The sequence below is a fragment of the Ceratotherium simum genome, chromosome 17, assembly GCF_057802395.1.
Source record: "Ceratotherium simum simum isolate JZ-2026a chromosome 17, ASM5780239v1, whole genome shotgun sequence".
NCBI lineage: Eukaryota > Metazoa > Chordata > Mammalia > Perissodactyla > Rhinocerotidae > Ceratotherium > Ceratotherium simum.
Window position 1 is genome coordinate 32731971 of NC_141916.1, and position 23030 is coordinate 32755000.

The 23030-nt window shown below is 36.4% G+C and overlaps 1 protein-coding gene across 1 annotated transcript in view; it reads left to right on the forward strand.

Annotated features, from left to right (window-relative positions):
- Window positions 1-23030, forward strand: part of OVCH1 (ovochymase 1) — a 77239-nt gene that overhangs the window by 40625 nt on the left and 13584 nt on the right. Inside the window, 7 exon segments of the mRNA XM_087441911.1 lie at window positions 4134-4259; window positions 5246-5381; window positions 6159-6298; window positions 11981-12011; window positions 12240-12334; window positions 15220-15255; window positions 16430-16654. Coding sequence (XP_087298037.1) covers window positions 4134-4259; window positions 5246-5381; window positions 6159-6298; window positions 11981-12011; window positions 12240-12334; window positions 15220-15255; window positions 16430-16654 — 789 coding nt within the window.

The window sequence follows — 23030 nt, forward strand, 5'->3', positions numbered from 1 at the left end:
GCTGGGAGCCTTTCTGTAATAGGCAGTTAATGATCAAGAGAGAGTTTGACCTGCTAATAATACCACCAAAATATTGATTCGTGTAATTTGTCGTTAGTGCCATTGAGTGGATTCCGACTCCTAGTGACCCTGTGGACAGCAGAGCAGAATGCTGCCTGGTCTCTTTTTGTTCTATCCTCTCACCTCCTGGTGCTGTATCAGACACTGCTAGGCTGCTGCTAATAGAGTTTTCATGGCCAGTTTTTTCTGAAGTTGGTGGCCAGCTCCTTCTTCCTAGTCTGTCTTAGTCTGGAAGCTCCGCTGAAACCTGTCCACCATGGGTGACCCTGCTGGTATTTGAAATACCAGTGGCATAGCTTTCAGCATCACAGCAACACACAGCCGCCATAGTATGACAATTGACAGACAGGTGGTGTGGTTCCCTGACTGAGAAATGAACCCAGGCTGCAGCAGAGAGAGCACCGAATCTTAACCATTAGACCACAAGGGCTGGGTTGATCCATGTAATAGGCGTGCCTTTTTTTTCTAGGTACGCTTACTATATTCCAAATTCGAATTTACAGAACAGATGTACTAAAGGTTGAGTGTGTGTGTTTGTATGTATGTGTATTCAGGAAAAAAAAAAAGACAAGAAGGCCAAACTTCTTCAAACATAGCAGAACCATGCCAGAATGCCAGAAATGTATCTATGATAGAGAAGGACTTAAGATGATTAAAACTCGGGCTGAGAGGGGGTGTTGAATTTTAACATAAAGCAAAATACATTAAAGGGTTTTTAAATGGCAGATTTAAAAAGATTTGCTAATAGCATATCAGCTGTCATTTCATTTCAGGTACAGGCAAATCTGTTTTTGTTCAACAAAACAAACTTGCCACTTCTTGTTTGTATGGGTATACTACAGGCTTTTGGCTCTCAGTAAAGAGGGAGGTGAGAGGGTGTTGGAAATAATTTAGTTGATGGGGAAACCTGGAAAGAAAAGACGTTTATGTATGTTATGGTGAGTGTGCGTAGTACATGCACATATGCACGTGTTTGATTCAGGAGAATATGTAGGCCAGGAAAAGTGCTTTGAGGGTGAGATTATTTCTTTAGGATAAATTCTGAGAGATTAAATCATTGATTTAGAAGGCACAAATATTTATTTAAAGAATCTTGCTCTATAAATACTATTTCATGTAGACTACGGAGAAAACTTAACTGGCCTATCCACTTTACACGTTTCCCCTAGGATCAGATCACTTCCCCCATCCACATTGATTAAAACGGTCTTCAGGGTCTTCTTGTCACTGGAATAAAATCCACATGACCTAGCATGGCCTTTTGCCTCCCTCTCACACTCATCACACTCCAGGTACTTTCATACTTCGGGGCCCTTGTCCATCTACTTCTCGCAGCTCTTCAAGGAGCTCCTTCTCATCCTCGCCCCTCACCTCCCTCAAGTCTTGACTGTCATCTCACCTTCTTCATGAGCCCTGCTTTGACTGATGTAACCTGCATCACCCCCGCCTCTGTGCTTCTTGGTGAATGCCCTTTTCTTGGCACTTATTGTCCTCTAACGTATGATGGGTTTTTTTTTTTTTTCATGTTTATGGTTTGTCTGTGTCTCGCGGTTGAATGTGAGCTCCATAAGGACTGAAACTTTTCTCTCTTCACCTCAAGAATCCCCGCTGCCTAGAACAGTGCCTGACACATAGAAGGCATTTAGTAAATGAGTGAATGACCGAAAGGTTGCCTCCACAGAGAGGCCTTCGCAGTTGACAGTAGCATCATCCGTTCCCTCCCAGAGTCATTTTCTATCGGATTACGCTGGTTATTTCATTTGTAGCCATGGTCTCTATTTGAAATCATCTTCTTCATTTCCCTGACTAAAATGAAAGTTTCAGGAGAGCAGAGATCCTGCTATTTTGTTCTCTCTGTATCTCCCCAAATTGGGATAATGCCTAGAGACTCAGAACTCAGAACTTTTTTTTTTGCGTGAATACATATTGCTAAATTACTCTTCAGGAAGACTGAATCAGTTTTCACTGCCATTAGCAATACATGAGACCTCTTTCACCATGCCCATAACCAAATATCTCAATATAATAGGTACTTTTACTTTTTTTTTAAATCATTAAGGGGGATAAGTATTTCTTTCATATGTTAGCTATTTGTACTTTCTTATTTCTTGTCATTACCATCCATTTTTAAATTTGAATATTGTTGTTTTTATTGGTTTAGAAGAGCTTTATGTATAATGATTTTTTTCTTTGTCAAAAGTTATAAGTGCTTATTCATAAGGTTGTCATTTGCCTTTTTGTTTATTATATGTTGATGTAAACATTTTAAAATTGATTGGTTTAAATCTATCCATATACATCTTTGATCTTTGATTTATCTCATTGCTTTTATTTTTAAAAATTCATTCCCCATTCTGAGGTCAGGAAAAAATTAATTAAAACAAAACTTTAATCTTGCTGAAATGTATTTTCTCATATGGTAAAGTGACTTTATGTCTGCTTCTTTTAAAAAAAAATTTTCTCTCCAATTTATAGCATTATCTTTACCATATACTAGAGTCTCATATAGAAAGAAGCATTTTCTAAGAAAACCTTCCTTTATCATTATTAGCTATTGAAAACCATGCTTGACTTTGTTGTAGATTAACTAGGGAACCCCTATAATTTTCCAACCTAGCATTTCTTTGACTTGAAATTGTCAGCTTGACCTTTGTGGAATTGCTCTGTCTCTTCAGATGGTAGCTAGCAGAACTGCAATACCGTAATGGAAATATTACCCCTTACTCAAGTCAGATAGTACTTTTCTGTACTGGAAAATGCTATCTTTTTCCCTGTGGGAGCCAGCAACTCATTCAAGAGCTGCATTCATCTCTACTTGCTACAAATAAATATTTGATCGTTCTTCAAATAGTATTTCAACATCATTTTACCCTAATATGTTATGCCAACTAATGTTTTTTCTTCTTCTTGGATATAATCTCCTCTCTCCCTTCCTCCCTACAAATATCTGTGGAGTGCCTACTGTAGGCCAGAGATCGACTTTTCTGGGTTATGGAGATCCAGTAGTGAGCAAAGTGGACAAAAACATCCCTGTCCTTACCAAGCTTATATTCTAGTGGGGAGAGGACACACAATAAGATAAAATAAAATATACAATATATTAGGTAAAAGAGCTACTGGGGAAAATGAAGTGAGAAGGGAGAGAAAAAGTATCTGGGATGTAGGTGCCGTATAGTTGTATGTAGTATAACCAGCAAATGTCTTTCTGAGCAGGTGACATTTAAATAAATGTTACAGAATGATACTGAATTATTCTTTTTTTTTTTTTTTTTTTGGTGAGGAAGATTCACCCTGAGCTAACATCCATTGGCAATCTTCCTCTTTTTTTTGCTTGAGGAAGATTAGCCTTGAGCTAACATCTGTGCCAGTTTTCCTCTATTTCGTATGTGGGTCACCTCCACAGCATGGCTGATGAGTGGAGTAGGACCATGCCCAAGATTCAAACCCACGAACCTGGGCCGCCAAAGCGGAGCGTACGGAACTTGAACCACTTGGTCACAGGGCCGGCCCCCCTGAATTATTTTTAATAGTGGATGAGTTTGACTCTGAGAAACTCACAGGTTCCACACCTTCTTAATCAACCCTCTGAATTGTTTTAGAATTATGGTTATAATTTTCCCTTCCATCTTTGACATTGGTTCTCAAAGTAAAGCAATCAAAAGAAGACTGATGTTAGGGGAAGAATAAATTTTCAAATAGAACGTTTTCCATTGTGGATTTTTGCAGTGAGATATTTTTAATAAGTAGATTACTTTTCTAGGAGAAAAATGGCACATTAGGGTCATTTTAAAGATAAAACGATTTGTTACCTGCTGTCCTTCAAGGAAGCAGTGTGACATAGTAGCCTATGTTGGGTATTGGATTCATGGACCTGGGTTTGGATCCTGACTCCCCATTCTACCAGTCTGTGACTTCGGGGGAGTCATTTGAGTTCTGGAGCCCTGTTTCCTCATTTTGTAGAGTGGAGTAAATTCCTACCTCATAGGTTTCATTAATTGCTATGCCTAAAGTAGAGAAACGGCTAAAAACGAATGTTCTTGTTTTTTATTAGATTTGATTTTTTTTTAACCTAGGTGAATTATGTGGAAGAAGGCTTTACCCAATGATTTTCACGAGCTCTGGACCACTGGTGAGGGTGGCATTTCACTCCCTTGTGCAAGGCGCTTTTGGCATAAGTTATATTGTCTTTAGAGTCCAAGGTATGTTTGGTCATTTTAAAAACTTATAAAGTTAAAAGTCAATGTTTTTCTTTTTAGGAATATTTCAAAACTTATACATTGTTTTGTAAGAAGTTATGTTTCTGTGGGGAGTCAATTTATGTTTGAAAGGAAAATCTATTTAAGTGATCTGAGATTGGTCAGGTCCAAAAGAGAAACTGCTCAGTAGGTAACTTGATTGACTTATAATCATCCAGAATTGTGATTTCTAAACATGGCTAAGATATGTTGATTGCAAGATAACATTTTTGACTGTTATTGTGATTTTACACCACAGAGAGCTTTTCCTGCAGCCCTAATTCTTGTGGATCAGGAGATTTGGGTTCTAAATCTTAGCTGGCTGATTAGCTCTGGACAATTTATTATTTCTCTATCAGGATTTTCTTTATAAGTGATATTATAATAATAAAAGGTTAGAATGAGTTTTGAAACCAAACTACACAAATGTTAGATGCTAGCATCATAAATGTAAACTCGATGTAATTTGGAGTTATCGGATTGCATTTTAAAACGTGATTAGTGAGGCTTTTTGACTCTTGATGAGCGTGGGTAACCAAAAGCTAGCTTCTCTCTGTGTCACCAAAAAGCATTGCAGAGATATATTTTGGAAAAAATTAAGTGAATAATAAAGAAAAGCATGCTTATCATAGGAAAGTTTTTTCCTAAAGAACTACATTAAGAATGTTGCTTTTAGAAGGAATTGTGCAAGGAACTGGTATTATCTGTAGTTATCCCACATTATCTTCCATAGACCCTAGGCTATGCCAAAGATGATTCTGAGAGAGGTGCTGGTTTTCTGTATCTTTAAATGTTTCAGATAGAGGCTTTTCAGTGAAACTAACCACTTCCTGTTAACTTATTTCTAAAACGATTAGGAAGGAAAGCTGACTGCTCTGATCCGAAAAGACATTTAACAAGCCTCTTAAAAAGTAGTTTTATTCTCAATCTCCTTTCTTCTTTATTTCTAGGTCCAAAGAGCAGTAAAACTACTAAATTTCTCCAGAGTTCAAACCAAGAGCACGTGGCCACTTGTGAGGATGTTATTCTGACCAAACCAGCAGGAATCATACAGATCCCAAGATATTTTCACAGAACCACTATGAGGTGAGGAAGGAATATTTATTATGATGAAAGAAGTTTGTGCAAGATCACCTGACAAGCAGCAACACTTGGTATTTGCTTAAGGCATTATTGTCTACCTCCCCTTCTAAAGAATAGATCTTGAGGTAATCCCTGATCCAAGGCCTTCAATATCCAAAAACTGAATGTAAGATTATCCGTGTTGATGAATTGTACTTTCTCAACAAAGGAGACCATTTATTAGGTAAAGTGGAAAATCAAATCTCTATCAAAGAGTTTTAGAGATTGAAATAAAATACGTAAAACCTCTGGCACATAGTACTTTCTCAATAAATAGTGCTTAAAATGTCACAATGGAAAGAGAAATTTCCCTGAATTAAACATTAGAATAAATTTAAAGTGAGAAATGAAAAGTGAAGACTTATATAATATCAATCCTAAATTGATGTGATTTGGGGGAGTTTGGGGCATATTCTGGCAAGAATAGGTCCTTAACTCTTACAGATTGCCAGTCAGAATTTAGAGTAATATACATGATTGACCAACCGTTCACCATAATGGGTGAACTTAGTTAAAACTTCTGACAAATTAAGTATTAGACAATATTTTTTAGTTGTTATAATTTAAAGTAAAAGTCTTTTTTCAACCAACCACCAAGAAGCAGATGGAGTCAATAACAGTGACTCACTGAGTGATGCATTAAATTCTGAACAAAGTAAATAACAGTATATGCTGTTTGGAAAGCATTTCTGACTTTCATCTGTGCAAAGCATTTCTGGCTTTCCTTCATCTGTGCCTTAGTTGCCGCTGGAGGTTATTAGCCCCTTTAAATCACATCGTTCGCCTTGATATTATCAACTTCCAGATGAAACCAACACCCTTGGCCTGTCAAGGTCACCTGTGGGTTTATGAAGGATTTGGATCAGGCAAAAAATTAATAGGTAACTAATTTCCCATGAAGAACTATGCTATTGATTTTCCTTTATGAAATATTCTTAGATTGTTTTATATTCATTGTGTGACTTAGAGATGACATAAATTAGTCTCTTCTTATGTGATGTTGAAATGGTCTTACTGTCAGTATTTTTTTTGTAATTGAGATTAACCTGAACACTCTCTCAGATTAAGTTAAAAATAAAACTCAACTATATGCTGCTTACTTGGGTCATATCTAAATTAAACTTGCCCAGAAATACTAAAAATAAAGGACGAATAAAGTAGTTTTAGACAAATGTAACACAAGAAAATTGAGAGTATATTTATCAGGCAAAATAATATTCATAGACAAGGCATTAAAGGGGTTTATCAATTAGATATTAGCCAGAAACCTGATTACAGTGACTTAAATTTATTATTTTGAAAGAAAGAGAAATCCAGAGATAGGCAGATGCGCCACTAGTTCAACAGATCAACTCTGTCAAGGCTGCCATTACTGCAGTTCCCTTGGACTTTTCCTAATGGTTCCATACTGGCTATGTCAGTTCTCACTATTATACTGGAGAAAAAAGGAAGGAAGTGCACAGGGAAGGATTATCACCATGGAGAAAGCATATACATTTCCAAGAATGCTGTAGCAGATTTAAGTCTCTTGGGCCAGATTTGTCATATGGCCACACCTGACTGGGAGGTGACTAGAGAAAAGGAAAATAGAAACAGGGTTTGGGCTGGCTGACCAATGTTACCCAAGGTGATAGGATATTGCAGTCCAGAGTTCTGGAATCTGATGGTCCTGGGTCCAGATCTCAGATCTACCACATAGTAGTTCAGTGACTTTGGGAATGTTCCCAAAGCTTTTTGAGATTCAGTGTCCTTATTTGTGACATGAGGATAATAATATCTACCAGTAACTTTTCATGTGATTTACAAGAAGAAATACCCAACTATCACCACCACACGCACATACATGTGTGTTTTAAATTCCCAAATTATTTAGTCAAGGATACAAATGCCCAAGGAAACAAGGTGACTGCCCATAGGGAGAGGATGTGTGACATTTTGCTGGCCTTTGACTCCCTAACAACAACCCAGATACCAAAGTCACTCTCCACTTAGGTGGAGTCCTGCCGGAGTTGATAAAACAGCCAATTGCTAAACCACTGTCATTTTATTTTTTGGACTTACATTTCTATCCCAGAAGTAGGTTTACTAACAATCTTTGTGTTTCTACTTAAGGGAATGTTAATAAACATGGTGCTTTCCTGTTTCCTGAGACAATTTAGCATCAACAAAGCCATAACTTCTTATGGGGAGAATGCAGAATCTGGGCCCAGGATCCTTGGAAATTATCTATGCTTCTTCCTTTCTTGCTTTACTGAATATCACTTGCACTGCCTCATGAGGTTGTTTTGAGAATTAAATGAGAGAATGCATATTAATCAACATAAAAGAAACCAAGCTTCTGCTGTGCTTGAATTAGAAATATATATTTTCATTCCTATTCTTAAAATTGTGCTGCTTAGAAAAAAAGATTAGATTGTTGTATCCTTATTGCTTCTTTATTAATAGGATGTCAGAGTACACCAAGTTTGGAGGAACAAAGAAATAAAGAAAAAGGGGGAAAGAATACATTGGCTTTGTTATTTATAATGTCAATGAACTATATATCTGTTGTTCTTTACTTAGAATTAGTACATAAAACATATGTAATATTTCCTATCTCCTTCCCGAAAAAGTTTTATGACTCTATTTCAATTTTTGCAGATAAGGCTCACAAGCTCTAGGGGTTAACTCAATGCTTGAGGTCAATAGATTATTCAATGAATATTTAACATAACCAAGTATGATATATCCCAAGAATGCAAGGATAGTTTAATACTGAAAAATGTATTATGTGTCACATAACTAGGTCAAATTAAGAAAAATAGATATAAATTAATTATACAACAATCATCTCCTCAAAACCATTCCAATAAAAATTAGTTAAAAGATATGATGGAAAAATCATGTCAATTATAATTAGCAACAAAAAACCACATAACTAGGAATAACTTTTAAATGAAATGTTAGATTTATTGTGCAAATGTAAAACTTGACACATGCACACATATCTGAATAGAGAAATGTACCATGTTCTAAAACTGGAAAACAAAATTAACATTAATTCACCCCAAATTAATTTACAAATATAGTGTATTTTCCAGCAAAATCCCAATGGTAATTGTTTTCAGAGAGTGAGGAGGAAATTGATAATAACTCTAAAGTTGATCCTTAAAACAAATAGAGCTAGCTGAAAATGTTTTGAGGAAAAAAAATGACCAGATGGTGAGGCACATTATCAGACATTAAAACATACTTTAAAACAATGATAAAACAGAGTAGTATTAGTATAAGAACAGACACACATGAGTGGAAATAAACAGACCAGAAGGGACTCCAGAAAATATAAGACATTTATACATGATAAATTTGGCATTACAAATCAGGGGGTAACATGTAAATTATATTGTTCATCACATCATACAACAATTGATTAAAGAGTTAAGAATTTTCCTTAAGCCATTAAAAGTAGAAAAAATAGGTAATTAAGTGTGGATAGAGAAAGACCTTCTCAAGTAAAACCAATGGAAAACAGGAAATTGTCAATAAATTCCTATATAACTAAAAACGTCTTTAACAGAAACAAAATTAAAGAGTAAATAACAAACTTGGGATTTTCAACAACTCTGAGAAGTGTTTAGGGTAATTAACATATGGCAAGTTTATAAATCAGTATTAGAAAAGCTCAAATCGGGCCGGCCCCGTGGCTTGGTGGTTAAGTGAGCGCGCTCCACTGCTGGCGACCCGGGTTCGGATCCCGGGCTCGCACCGACGCGCTGCTTCTCCGGCCTTGCTGAGGCCGCGTCCCACATACAGCAACTAGAAGGATGTGCAGCTATGACACACAACTATCTACTGGGGCTTTGGGGGGAAAAAAATAAATAAATAAAATCTTTAAAAAAAAAAAAAAAAAGAAAAGCTCAAATCTATAAAAAATAAATTTGTAGGCCCCAATATCTTTGACTCGGCCTTGGTTAAATTTCATGTTAAAACCGAGTCCCCAAAGCTTTTGATTTTTTTGTTCATTTTCCAAGAGAATGTCAAACCATTAACCCAAGTGATTTTGAGAACATAAAGTACTGGATTAACCATTAGCCTCTTTTGATGGATAAGAAAGGTTAATGAATATTTACATATCAGTTACTATACAATTTAAATTAAATCTCTTCTTATTTTGTCTCTTGTCACAATGAAGTTGTGATCCTCTGGCCACCTGTTTACTAAAAAGAGCCATTTTCCTGTAACAGTACAAAGCTTAATAGTTCCTAGGATTGTTGACTTGAAACTGTGACACTGTGAGCCTTATAAAGCAAACTACCTTTTTCAGAATGTTTGTTTCAGAAAATACCATGTATGATCAGTTATATAATCTCAGGCCCTCCAGGACCAGTTCAGTTGGTCCCATCTTATCAACTGAGTAATTAAGAGTTGTCTTTCAGGAACTGAGACCCCTTGTTCAGTTCAGGCCAGTTGAAATCACCAACCCATCAACTGGGCCTGCACAAATGCTGGGTAAATGACCTTTTTGACATCAAGGAGCTAAAAACTCCACCCTCAGATCATGGTCATGCCGCCACTTTGTTCACATGCATCCTATGAAGAGGCATGAAGCTTAACTACGCTTGTGCAGATCATCAGTTACCTCACTTCTCCTTACCTCCAATCATCTATCTCTACACTTCAGACCGCCCTGTCCTTCATCCCATAAATTGTGTCCCAAGCCCTGGACTGGGGAGACAGATCTGAGGGCTCACGCCCCCTGTCTCCCTGCAGATTGATCTCACAAAATAAAGCTGATTTCTTTTCCCAAAAGCTGATGCCATAATAATAGGCTTTTTTTTAATGTGCGTTGGGTAGGAGAACCCCATTTGTGTGGTAACAGTTAAACTTAGAAATGGTTTGTCATAGGAAGCAGATTTGAATCATCAACATTATGATAATTAATCCTTGACTATGACCTTTCTATTGTACCGCTAATTGACTCAAGTATAAAGCGCAAGTGTATTCTTTTAGAATTAAGAGGATCCCTGATATGAAAAATTTTTTTAAATAGTACTATAAATAAGAGTTTCACCAATTAATTTTAAAATGCAATTCAGAATTACCATTTTGCTAGAGATAACTTAATAGAAAAATGGGCAAGTGAGCTGAGTGAGCAATTCATAGACAAATAAATATATATGAGAAAAAGTACGTCGCCTATTTCAAACAGAAATAAGAAAAAATTTCACATACTTAATTGACAAAAAGATTTTGAAGAATGATTACACTTATTTACTAATAAGATGCAGTGTGACAGATATTTTCATGTTGTTTTTGAGGTATAATATGGAGTATGCTTTCTGGAGGGAGATATAGAAATGTTTTTCAACAGCTATAAATTCATAACATTTTATTCAGTTTTTCTACTTTGAGCCATACTCATTACAAGTATACTTTACATTTATGTACAAGGTATTCATTCAGCTAGTGTTATTTATAATGGACCAAAAAAATACATGAAAATAATATAAAGGGGAAGTTGGTTAAGAAAAGTATAGTAAATCCGTAGGATAAAATGTTATGTGGCCACTAAATAAAATATTTTCACATAACTTTTTTATAAGATAAGAAAATTCTACATGTAATAAGTGAAAAGATCAGGATAAAAAACTACATAGTATCACTTAATTTTTTTAAAGTGCTATATATGACTAAAATAAAGGTCTAAAAGAAAACATACCAATATGTTTAAGTGGATATTTCTAGATTGCAAGATTATGACTAAGTTTTTTTGAAATTCTCCAAATTTTCTCCAGTGAATGATTAAACATTCTGATCTTAAAGAAAACTATAAAAAGCAAGAGATGAAAGAAAAATGTTTTGTTCTAGAAGTTGAACTAGACTCATTAGGGTAACAGTTACAGAGAACTTCACGAAAGCAGTCTGGCTATTAGCAGTCGGGTTCACAAAAGAGAGAGCCTTTGGTGAAGGAGTTTAGACTCCATAATCTTTTGAAGGATGCTTTAGAAATCCAAGGGTAGTGGGAGGTTGAACAAAATCATTACTAATTAGCCCTAGGATTCTGAGCCACAGGAGACCTCTAAGAACTATTGCCTAAAAAATTTCATTTAGATCAGCAAGTAGTTTTGACTTTCATGCCAATTACTGCACCTTGCCTCTTTTTCATTTGGCTAGGCTGCAGATAAATGAAGGTTGTATGTAGCTAAGGCTCAAATATATCCCCTATATGTGATTATTTTATTTGAGTCTGGTGATAAGAACAGTGTTTCAGTTTCCTAAGGACCTAGCTAGACCATGTTACCTTCTCTTATAATATACAGCTTTACAAAGGTCCAAGTTATTCTAGACATTGTAAGAACTGAGTACTGTGCCCTGGTTGATTTAGAACCCTTTCCTTAGAACTGCTTAGACTCAGGAGTCTGGAACATCTATCTCTCGATTCTGATTGGGTTTTATTCTGCTTAATTTTCCCATTTTCATTTGTTGGAGTAGATAACAGTATAACTTTGTAATATCAAAAATAGGATTTTTGCTCAATAACTTTTGCCTTGATGAATACTAAAAATTTTTTTTTTCTTTGCTAGGAAAATTATGTGAAGGAGATATACCTTCATTAAAATCTCATGGTCCTTTGGGGCCAGCCCCATGGCTTAGCGGTTAAGTGCATGCGCTCCGATGCTGGCGGCCTGGGTTCAGATCCCGGGTGTGCACTGATGCACCGCTTCTCCAGCCATGCTGAGGCCAAGTCCCACATACAGCAACTAGAAGGATGTGCAACTATGACATACAACTGCCTACTGGGGCTTTGGGGGTATAAATAAGTAAATAAAGTTTAAAAAAAAAAAAATCTCATGGTCCTCTTACTATGTTGATTTTCACATACTGTGTCAGTTTGGCCATGGAAGAATTTTCTTTAAGATACTCTTTTCATATTTCTGGTAAGTCTATTGCTTTTTTTTTTAATATTTGTTTATGTGTATGTTTTTGTTTTTATTGTGCTTGATTAGGAAATATGTGTTATCAAATAAATAAACAGATTGGAATTCTTTATTTCATTTGTCAGATTTAGGGGAGAAGAAAAAGACAATGTTTAAGGTTGTGACTTCTGTAATCTGTGGAGGCCTCAAGCTAAACCTCCATAAAGTTTAAGATTGATCAGATTTTTCATTTTTTATTGTAGCACCTAAGAATTTTGACTATTTTTCTGGTTACTTGGAATGTTGTAACAATACAGTAGGAAGTTTTTATCACTAGCAAAAAAGGTTTCAAGTAGTTTTTCTCTTTTGAAATTAATTTCCTTAAGTACTAGTATCAACAGTCATTAGTTCTTTTTCTTTTTTTACTTGTTTAATGGATAGTTCATATATGTTATTTGTAACCAGATTATTGAAAAATATGCTTTGCCCAACATTCCTGTAGTTTGGGTGAAGGCACTGATAGCATTATAAAAATTGAGAACTATTGCAAATTATAGAAATTGGGTATCATGGAGAAAACATTTGCAATTACACTTAATTCTGAATAGTTTTTAGAATTGCTCCAGTCCTTAAGATTAGTCAATTCATACTCATTAAAAAATGTTAATTGGAATACAATTGGAGAGGCGTTTCTACAAAAAATATGTTGCTTCATTTAGTCTGGTAATGTGAGAAGTGTTGGAAGGAGATAACTAAGGAGACTGGTATCAAGTTCAAATTATATAAGTCAAAGTATACCCTACGGGACTAACATAAACAAAATAGAATAAAATCTCACATTTAAGCCTTTAGTCATTCAGACTATCAACAAATGGTTTTACACTAATACCAGGCTGTGTTTAAGGCACTGAGGATTCAGCAGTGAACAAGACAGTCCCTGCCCTAGTAAAGTTTACAGTCTAGTGGGAGAGATAGTCAAGAATCAAATAATCATATAGAAAAATATAAATGAGAAAACAACTATATTAAGTTTTGAAGGGAAAATATGGGGTGCAATGAGGATACATAACAGAGGGAGCTTGTCTAGTTTGGTAAAGGTTGGGGATGGAATTCTAGGAAAACTTTAATTTCTCTGTTCTCCTATAGTGAAACTCCATAAAATGTATTTCTACTCACTGTCTCTGCTTTTGCCATCTCGTTTTTTATTGAATCCATTCCCATAAGGCTTTCTTTCTTGCCATTCCATGGATATTGTTCCTGTCAAAGCTACTGATGACTTCCACAAGTCCAGATCCAATAGTCACTTCTCAGTCCTAACAGCAGTGTTTGGCACAGGTGAGCTCTCCTTCCTTCTGGAATCTCACTTGTCTTGGCTTCTGGGAAATCACTTTCCCTTGGCTCTCCTCTTACCTCACCGGTCTCCTTTGGTTGCTCCTCATTTTCTCTACCACTAAAGGTTGAGGTGTCCCAGGACATAGTCCTTGACTCTCTTTTCTTCTTTACCTAAATTATCTCACCCAATCCCTAGCTTTAAATACCATCTATACAGAGATAACTCCCAAATGTATATCTCCAGTCTCAACTTCCTTTTTGGCCTCCAGCACTGTATATCCAATTGCCTCCCTTTCCACTTGAATATCTAATTAACATTTCAAACCTAACATGACCAAAATTCAACTCTTGATTTCCTACCCCTGCCTCCAAATTCTTCCTCCACCAGCCTTCCCCCATCTCAGTAGATGGCAATTCCATTTTACTAATTAATTGCTCAAGCCATTATCTTAGTCATCCTTGGCTTTTCTTCCACATCCCATATAGGATTTAGTTAATTTGTGGGCCTTTCAGCAAAAGAGATCTCGAATCCAACTACTTCTCAGCAATTCCACCATAACATTCTGATACAAGCCTTCCTTTAGTCTATTTTACTCATAACAACCAGAGTGATCATTTTTAAACAAATAATTCAGATCATGTTACTCCTTTGCTTATAATCCTCCAGTGTTTTTCCAACTCATTCTTAGTGAAAGTCCTTATAGTGGCCTACAAGATGCTATATGATCTGGCTCTTGACTACCTCTACCATTTTTCCTAATGCTCACTCCACACCAGCCATGCCAGCCTTCTTGCTGTTCCTCAGTCACACCAAGCATGCGCCACTGCTGTTATTTCCAAAACCTACAACTGTGCCTAGCAAATAGTTCGTGCTCAATAATTATTTGTTTGAATAAAGGAAATGACATTCTAGTTGGAGTGGATTAGGGAGTAGAGAGTAAAAAGGTAGCTCCTTATCTGATAAATGGATAAGAAATGCATCTGTTTTGCTTATGGGAATCCCCCTGGCTGAGAGCTAAAGTAGATGTTAAGAGTCAACTCAGAAGACTGTTGTTACACATATTCAATTTCTGTTTTCAGATAAACATAGAAAACCTTTAGTGCAGACATTTTCCCAGTGACAGCAGAAATGTAATAGATTTATACCTCATGTGTGAGGTTTTTTAAAGATCTGACTCATCATTCATATTTTTGAGATTACAATTTAAAATATATCCATAGAAATTATATCTATGTGAATAAAACATATAGAACCATTAAATTTATGTGGAATATTTAGTATGGGAAAATAGTCACAATAAATTAAGTGGGGGAAAAAAGGTTATAAAGGTGTAAAGTGGCATACAAGTTTTTAAAAATGCACATATAGCATAGGAAAAGGCCTGGCAGGATTTACATTAAAATATGAGTATCTTATAGAATGGAACTACAGGAGACTTTTTATTTTCTTCCTTGAACTCTCTGTATTTTCAAAATTTTTTACAATGTGCATGTATCACTTTTATAATCAGAAAAATAAAGAAATATAAAGTATTTAATTTGATATATTGACCCTGAATACTCTCTTATTCTAGATTACATGAAAGGAAAAATTAAAGTTAATGATAAAGGTAAGACCATAAAGATGGTAAGGAATCCTGTTGACTTGGCTTTGGTTACATTATGGAAATAGAGTGGGGAGTATCCTAGCTACTCAACATTGCTTAGTAAGAAATGTACTCTGGGGGCTGGCCTGGTGACATAGTGGTTAAGTTTGCATGCTCCACTTCGGCGGCCCAGGGTTTGCAGGTTCAGATCCGGTGCGCAGACCTACGCACCGCTTATCAAGCCATTTTGTGGCAGGTGTCCCATATATAAAGTAGAGAAAGATTAGCCCAGGGACAATCTTCCTCAGTAAAAAGAGGAGGATTGGCAACAGATGTTAGCTCAGGGCTAATCTTCTTCACCAAAACAGAAAGAAAGAAAGGAAGGAAGGGAGGGAGGGAGGAAGGAAGGAAGGAAAGAAGGAAAGAAGGAAAGAAAGAAAAGAAAGAAAAAAAGAAAAAGAAAGAAAGAAAGAAAGGTACCCTGACTTCTGTCAAAAATTTTCAGGTGTTTGTGTCCTGATTCTAGTTGCTTTATAGTGAAATATGGACTTGTATTAATTTTCTTTGCGTCAAACTTTAAGGTTAGTGGAGACCTGGGGCAGATTAGGGAGTAGAGAGTGAGGAGATAGCACCTTATCTGATTAATGGGCAGAAAATGCATCTGTTTTGTTTATGGGAATCCCCCTAGCTATTTTAATCCCACCTAGTTATTTTAAAAGATATGAAGTTATCTTTTTTTGCATTTGTGGGGGAAATGAAATATTTCTGTGGTATTGGCAAATTTAGGGAAGTCCTAAAAGTCTTAGGACACATTTGTTGAATGTCAAGTGTTAGTTCACTCATCTCTAGACTAAAGATGATACAATCTATTTCTCATGATTGTAAACATTAAATAAGATTGTATATTAAATATGAGCAACAAAACTACATTGAAATGTAGATATGGATGATTTATTTGTTCACAGTTTGTGAGTTAAAGTCAAAGAACTTCAGTCTGTCTTCTTTTAGGAGGGGTCAGGTTTTCAAAACAAAAGTCATTTAAACCCTGTGTCCATATACATAAGGAACTATGGATGCAAAGGAATGTGATAGAATTTAATAAAAGTACACTACAGGTTAGGTTTTAATGACTAAATTCAAGTGGTAACTCAGCTCCTTGATTATAGTGTTAAATAATTTTTTTTCTTTTTGCCTCAAGGGTGTCCTGTATTGGATTTGATTCCAGTTAGTTCTATTGAGATCACATCTCCTAATTATCCTAACATTTATCCCAACATGCTGAACTGCACTTGGAATTTTTATTCCATGTCAGGAAATAAAATGAAGGCAGTGATTAGAGACTTTATAACAGAAGAATCTTGGAACTGTGCATGGGATTACTTCAATATTTATGATGGACCAGATCAGCAATCAAGATTACTTGGTAAACTGATCTTTGTTAAATGGCCTACATTAAGTGGCATTTATATAATGCGTATATGTGGAAAACATGACCTACATTTGCTTTGGGAACAATATCATTTGTTGTCAGTGATTTTCCATCAGATCCTTCATCAGAATCTCAGAGTATTATTGAGCTCAGGGGGATGAGCATGAGACGAGACCACAATCACTGGATCTTGACATTCAATCCCAGCTCTTCTTGACCTTAGTCCAGTGATTCCTATCTCATTTTACCATTAGGAGGCGCTCTGATTTTGCTTTTCTCAAGAGGTCATATGTTTTAACAGGTTTCATTTCCTACACTGCATTTTTAGGTAACTCTTTTGAAAATTTGTTTACTCAAGTTTCATCCTCACATTTAAGGTGGCCCTTTTTAGACCCAGGGTAAGTTGAAGAGGAAAAGGCCAATTAGCTTGAATAATGTTTAAAGATTTATTGACCACATGGTGTCCATCATGCTTAGATATCAGGCAATATCCTGTTCTGAGACTGACTCATAGAAGGAAACTTTTCCAAAGATGTTGTAATCCAATATTGCATCACCTTCTCCAGTCCCCTCCCAGTTCTGCCTCTCAGGACACCATTATAATCCACCTATCACAAAAGGCAGGAGGAGAATTTGTGATACTATCTTTTTCCAGGGACCCTGTCCTCTTCTGTGATATTCCAGGGTTTATAACACCATTAAGTTAAATTTGCTTCGAAATTTCAAAGATGCTTAACTTTTTCTTATCAATGAGTTTGGTTGCTATCAAGGATTCTAAAGCAATGAGAGTATGGGGGAGGGGAAGATACAAAATTTCAAGCTATTAGTTCTCCTTCAAATTAATATGAGGCGTCTATAGCATCAGACCCTGCAACTCTCACTCTCTTCAATGACCTTCAGCCAAAGACCTCTGGAACACATCTGTAGTTGAACAAGTTGGATTTATCACTCATTGTGGAGAAGGAGAACACAAACAATGGAAAACCGTGGAGTCTCAGTTAGAGGGTGTTAGAAGGAACCTATTGTAGGATTTGGGCTTTGTTTGGGTAATTTTGGAGAAGGTCTAAGAAAGTGGACTTTGCTGTATTGGTTGCTGTCGGAAAGTGGAACAATTTTACGATTGAGGATCTCAATCACGGGGAGGTCTGACTTGACTAAGGATAAAACTGCAATTGGTAAGAAGTAGTGATCCCTCATTTTAGCAGAGAGAGAGAGAAGTTTGGTATTTTGGTGGTTGCACATGACCTTGTTTTTGTCTCACCTTATCACAGAGTCAGAGAGTCCTGTCTGATGTTGATGTTCTGTGAAATTGTTTATGTCCAACAGGAGAAAAACACGGTCTAGCTGGGAGCGCCAGACAGGTTTCTGAATGTCACGGGCTGCTTTTCTCTTTCTCGCTCTTTAGTATTGTTCAACCTGGCAACATTATTCCTCTTTAAAAGTTCTGGTTAATCAAAAATTCAGAAGTGTCAAATGATTATAAATGAGACTACTCTTATTTCTATAATTAGCTTATATAATTCTACATGAAAGTGAGGAAACTACCATTTGTTTGCTAGTTTATTCAATTTTATTTCATATAATTTTATATATTTATATATGTTTATTTCAATGAAACATGCAATTTCTATAGGCATTTTTAAACTATTGAACATAGAGCCCCATTGCTACTCTCCCAGCTAGTTAGAAGGGCTATCCCACATATGGAACCATGTTGTCTATATTGTCTTACTTATCTTTTCCTACCAAATCTTTTTGTTCACTTAAGTAGAATTCACTAGTTTTTAGCTAGTTTTTAATTAGGTGTGTGAATGTAAATGGAGTGCTACATAGCCTCCAAATAGGTTCCAATGCAATGCTTTTACAATATTTTAATGAAAATAAATTAGCAAAATTAAGGTTCATCTGGACTTCCTTCTTCCATTTACCCCATGAGGGTAAGACATCAGTATCTAGTAAACACCATATTAAATGTACAGGTTAAATTCATTCATTACTGAGCATTTCCTCATGTGTTGGGCACATTGGAGACACTAGTGGTGAACAAGTCATAAGTGATCACTACCACCTCTTGGGAAGATAGACAGTAAATAAGAAAAAAATATTATTTAACAATAAATAATAATCAAATAATTTCTGATTGTCAAAAATGATCTGAAGGAAATAAGTTGCAGAGGTATGGGATAATAGTGGGTAGGCGTCTGCTTTAGTTAAGATGGTCATGGAAGACCTCTTTGAAGGGCAGCATTTAAGATCCAAAGAATGAAAAGGAAACAGGGCAAGGCAAGGATAGCAGGTGCAAAGTGTCTAGTACCTGTCTGACCTCATCTTCTACCATTCTCCCTCTCCTTCACCCAACACCAGGCACACTGGCCTCCTTATTTTACCTCAGACTAACCAAGCACATTCCTGCTTCTGCCCCAAGGTGACCTCAAGGTTCACTTCCTCAGTTCATTCGGGAGTCTTTTCAAATGTTACCTTATCTAAGGCCTCCTCTATCACATGACCTAAATCGCCCCCCTCCACCTTTTCTTCTTGGCTTCTATCATGACCTGGAAGAGTATATATTTGTTTGTTTATAATCTGTCTCCTTCCACCAGAATGAAAATTTCCTGAAAGCAGGACCTAAGTCTCTTGTTCATTGCTGTATCTCCAGTGTTGAGAGCACTACCTAACACTTAGTAAATATTTGATGAACAAAACGTGAGAAAATGGCCTTGAATGTGTGAAAAGCTTAGTAATTTGGGGAACTATCAACTGTCAGAGGTCAGAGTGGCTGGAGATTGAGCAAGGACAGACTGGAATGAGGTGAGGTTGTGGAAGATGGATACCTTGCCCAATTGTGCAGCTCAGGCTATAGTAATGAGTTTGGATTTTATTCTAATCCAATGGGAGGTCATTAAAGGTTTTTGACAAGAGAATAATTTGAGGGCTGCTCTGGCTGCTGTGTTGGGAATGGGTTTTAGGGTGACAGGGTGAATTATGTCTACAGTTATGAGACTGTTGTGGTAATCTAGATTTACACTGCCCAATCCATGTTGTTATTTACATTTAAATTAGTTAAAATGGAATAAAAGGTGGTATTAGCCATATTTTAAGCACTCAATTGCTATATACAGTGAGAGACTACCATACTGGACAGAACTCATATAGAACCGTCCCATCATTGCAGAATGTCCTATTAGTAATGTTTTAAATAATAGATGATGTTGCCTTACAAGAAGATGGCAACAATGGAGTGTAAGTGAAGTAGACAGATCTGGAGATAGATCTGTCCAGGTAGGACAAGAAATAGATAGGATTTCTTGAAGGACTGAATATGGAATGAAATATGAAATCAAGGATGAATCTGAGGTTTATAGTGTGAGATGTTGGAGGTGGTGACATTTACAGAGATGGGAAATACTAGAGGGAGAAATAGATTGGTGGGGAGAGAGATCCGTTTGGGCCATGTTAAATTTTTAATGTTATGGCATGTCCATGTTGAGTTGGCAATAGGTAGCTAGAGGTAGAGCTCTTGAGCTAGAGGAAAAGTTTGGGCTGCAGATATAAATTTGAGAGTTATCAGCTTCTCACAAATTTCCCTTACTTGTCTTTTCTCCAGCATCATCAATCTCTGCTATCATTCTCATCAGTTTCAAGCATGTTCTAGTATTACCCATCATTTAAAACAAAATAGAACAAGAAATTTAGCAATTGCCCCATTTCTCTGCTTCCCTTTACAGTAAAATCTCTCACTTTCTTATGGGCTGATGGATTTAGAAAGTTTATGGGATTAATGGCTAGAAGGTCATGATGAGGTCAAAGAATTATAGCAGGGAAATACTAATAGAGTTGGATAGATAGGAGGTGGTGATAGAGAAAGTGGGATTTTTGAAATCAAAATTTCGGAGGTGTCAAATATTACAAGATTTCAGAGCAGTGTTAGTAAAGAATTACAAGATGAAGGGAATCAGTTCCCTTGTATGGTCAAATTTAGTGTTGGCACTTAGCTGGCATTTACTAGCTCTGTCTCACAGACCTTCACAATCAATGTCCAGTCTATCTGGCTGTTGTCTCTGTCATATTGGTTATTAAATATCATCCTTTGTCAAGCAACACTTTTAAGGAACGTTAACAAGCTGGAACACATCTATAGAGTGTAATGACCAGGATGCTGAAGGGTGTGAACACCTGGGCATGTTTACCTTGGAGAAGAGAGAAGACAGAAGCATCATAACTCTTCCTTTCATAGAGGCTCTCATAGAGGCTCTCAGGCCACGTATGAAACTTGTTCTGCCTAATAATATCTAATAGTTATTGACTACCATTATTCAGGCATAGTCCTAAGAACTTAGAACTCTCATAATCTTCTTAACAATCCTATGGAGGTAGGTTACATTATCCTCATTTTAAACATAAGGAAACCAAGTCACAAAAAGATTGAGTAACTTGTCCCCAGTGACGTAGCTAATAAGTTGAGAAAGTGGGATTCAAACCCAGGTACTCTGATTCAAACACACAGTCTTGGCCACTATACTACCATGTGGTAGTCATTACATTGATGCCTTTTGATTCAACATGAGGAAGAACAGTCTAGCAATTAGAAATGTTCAAAAACAGAAAATGCTCCTAAGTTCCATGTCATATCTTCAAGGCTGATAATCATACATCCAGGGTTATTTTAGAAGGAACTCCATGTTAGATGAAAGATTGAACTAAATGAATATTTAAACTAGTCCCTTACTTCTCATCCAGCCACCCATCTTAAACCTACACATTTTGTAAATATGTTATCTGTATTTCTGTCTAAGTCATTAATAGAAACACTGTACTTGGCAGAAGCAAGGATAGAACCATTTCCATACCATTAAGACCTTCCCTCCAGGTTAGCACTGTATGGTTATTTAATCAGCTGTGAAACTTCCTAGTCATATAATTATCCACTTACATTTTATATCTGTTCACAGGGACATTATAAGATACTTTATTAAGTGCTTCACTGAAATCAAGATTCATTAAGTTTATCTCATTCCCCCTAGCCTCCATCTAATTAGCTCTTTCAAAAAATTAAATTAGGTTAATCTAATGTGGCATGTTAAGGACCCCATGCTGGCTTCTCATGACCACTGAGGCCTTCTCCAAGTGTTCAAAAACCATCTGTCTTACAATTTGCTGTAAAATTTTGCTGAGGTTTATTTTTATTTAATAAACACTTATACTTTATAAATACCAATTCATATCATTTCATGTGAGTATTATTTTTATCTCCATAATACAGATGAGAAAATTGAGGCACAGAGAGAGGTTAAATAACTTGCCAAGGGCCACATAGTTAGTAAATGGCAGAGCCAGTCCACACCAGCAGTTTGGCTGTAGAATCTGTGCCTGTAGGCACTAAGCTACACTACTTCACTGACAGATGACTTTGGAAATCCTCTACCCTGTCTTCTCTGTCTCCTACCATCCCCAACCCCCAAATCTCCTTTTTAAAAAACAGAGGAACATTTTCCAACTTCCATTATTTTAAAACTTCTGGAGTGTTTTTTTGACTGTACTCCAAATCCCTTTACTTGACACGATGCCTCCCAAAAGTTCCCCATCACATCCAGTTCACCAGATTCTTTGAGGATAAGAATGATGTAGAGATCAACTGTTCCCCTATTCCCCATCTTTCTTTCTCAGATTTCTGAGATAACATTATCTTTAAGAGAAACCAGTAGTATATAATTGTTTTATTTTGAGAGAATTTAAATTACATCATGTACAGATAAATTACAGCAAACGTCTTATCATTATCAGGACCACCTTTGTGCCAGCTTTTGTGTTTCTGAATTAGGAAAGGATCACCATTAGTCTGTATTTGGGCAGCCTATGTGTCTTAGTCACTTTGGGCAGCTATAACAGAAATACCATAGACTGGGTGGCTTGAACAACAAACATTTATTTCTCACAGTTCTGGAGGCTGAGAAGTCCAAGATTTGGTGTCTGGTGAGGGCCCACTTCCTGGCTCATAGCCATGTTCTTGTTCTGTCCTCACACGGCGAAAAAGGGGCTAGAGAGCTCTCTGGGGTCTCTTTTATAAGAGCACTAATCCCATTCACGAGGGCTCCATCTTCGTGAATTAATCACATCCCAAAGGCCTCACGTCCTAATACCATCACTTTGGGGACTAGGATTTCAACATATGAATTTTGGGGGACACAAACCTTCAGTCCATAACACTATGCTATTACTTTGTTTCTCTGTCCATTTATCTTCACCAAAATGCCTCTTTTCCCATCCTTATGATCACAGATTGCCATACAATTGTGTATTATTTTCTTTTTTCTTTATTTTATTTTCTTTATTTTTTTAAATTTTTTATTGCAGTAACATTGGTTTATAACAT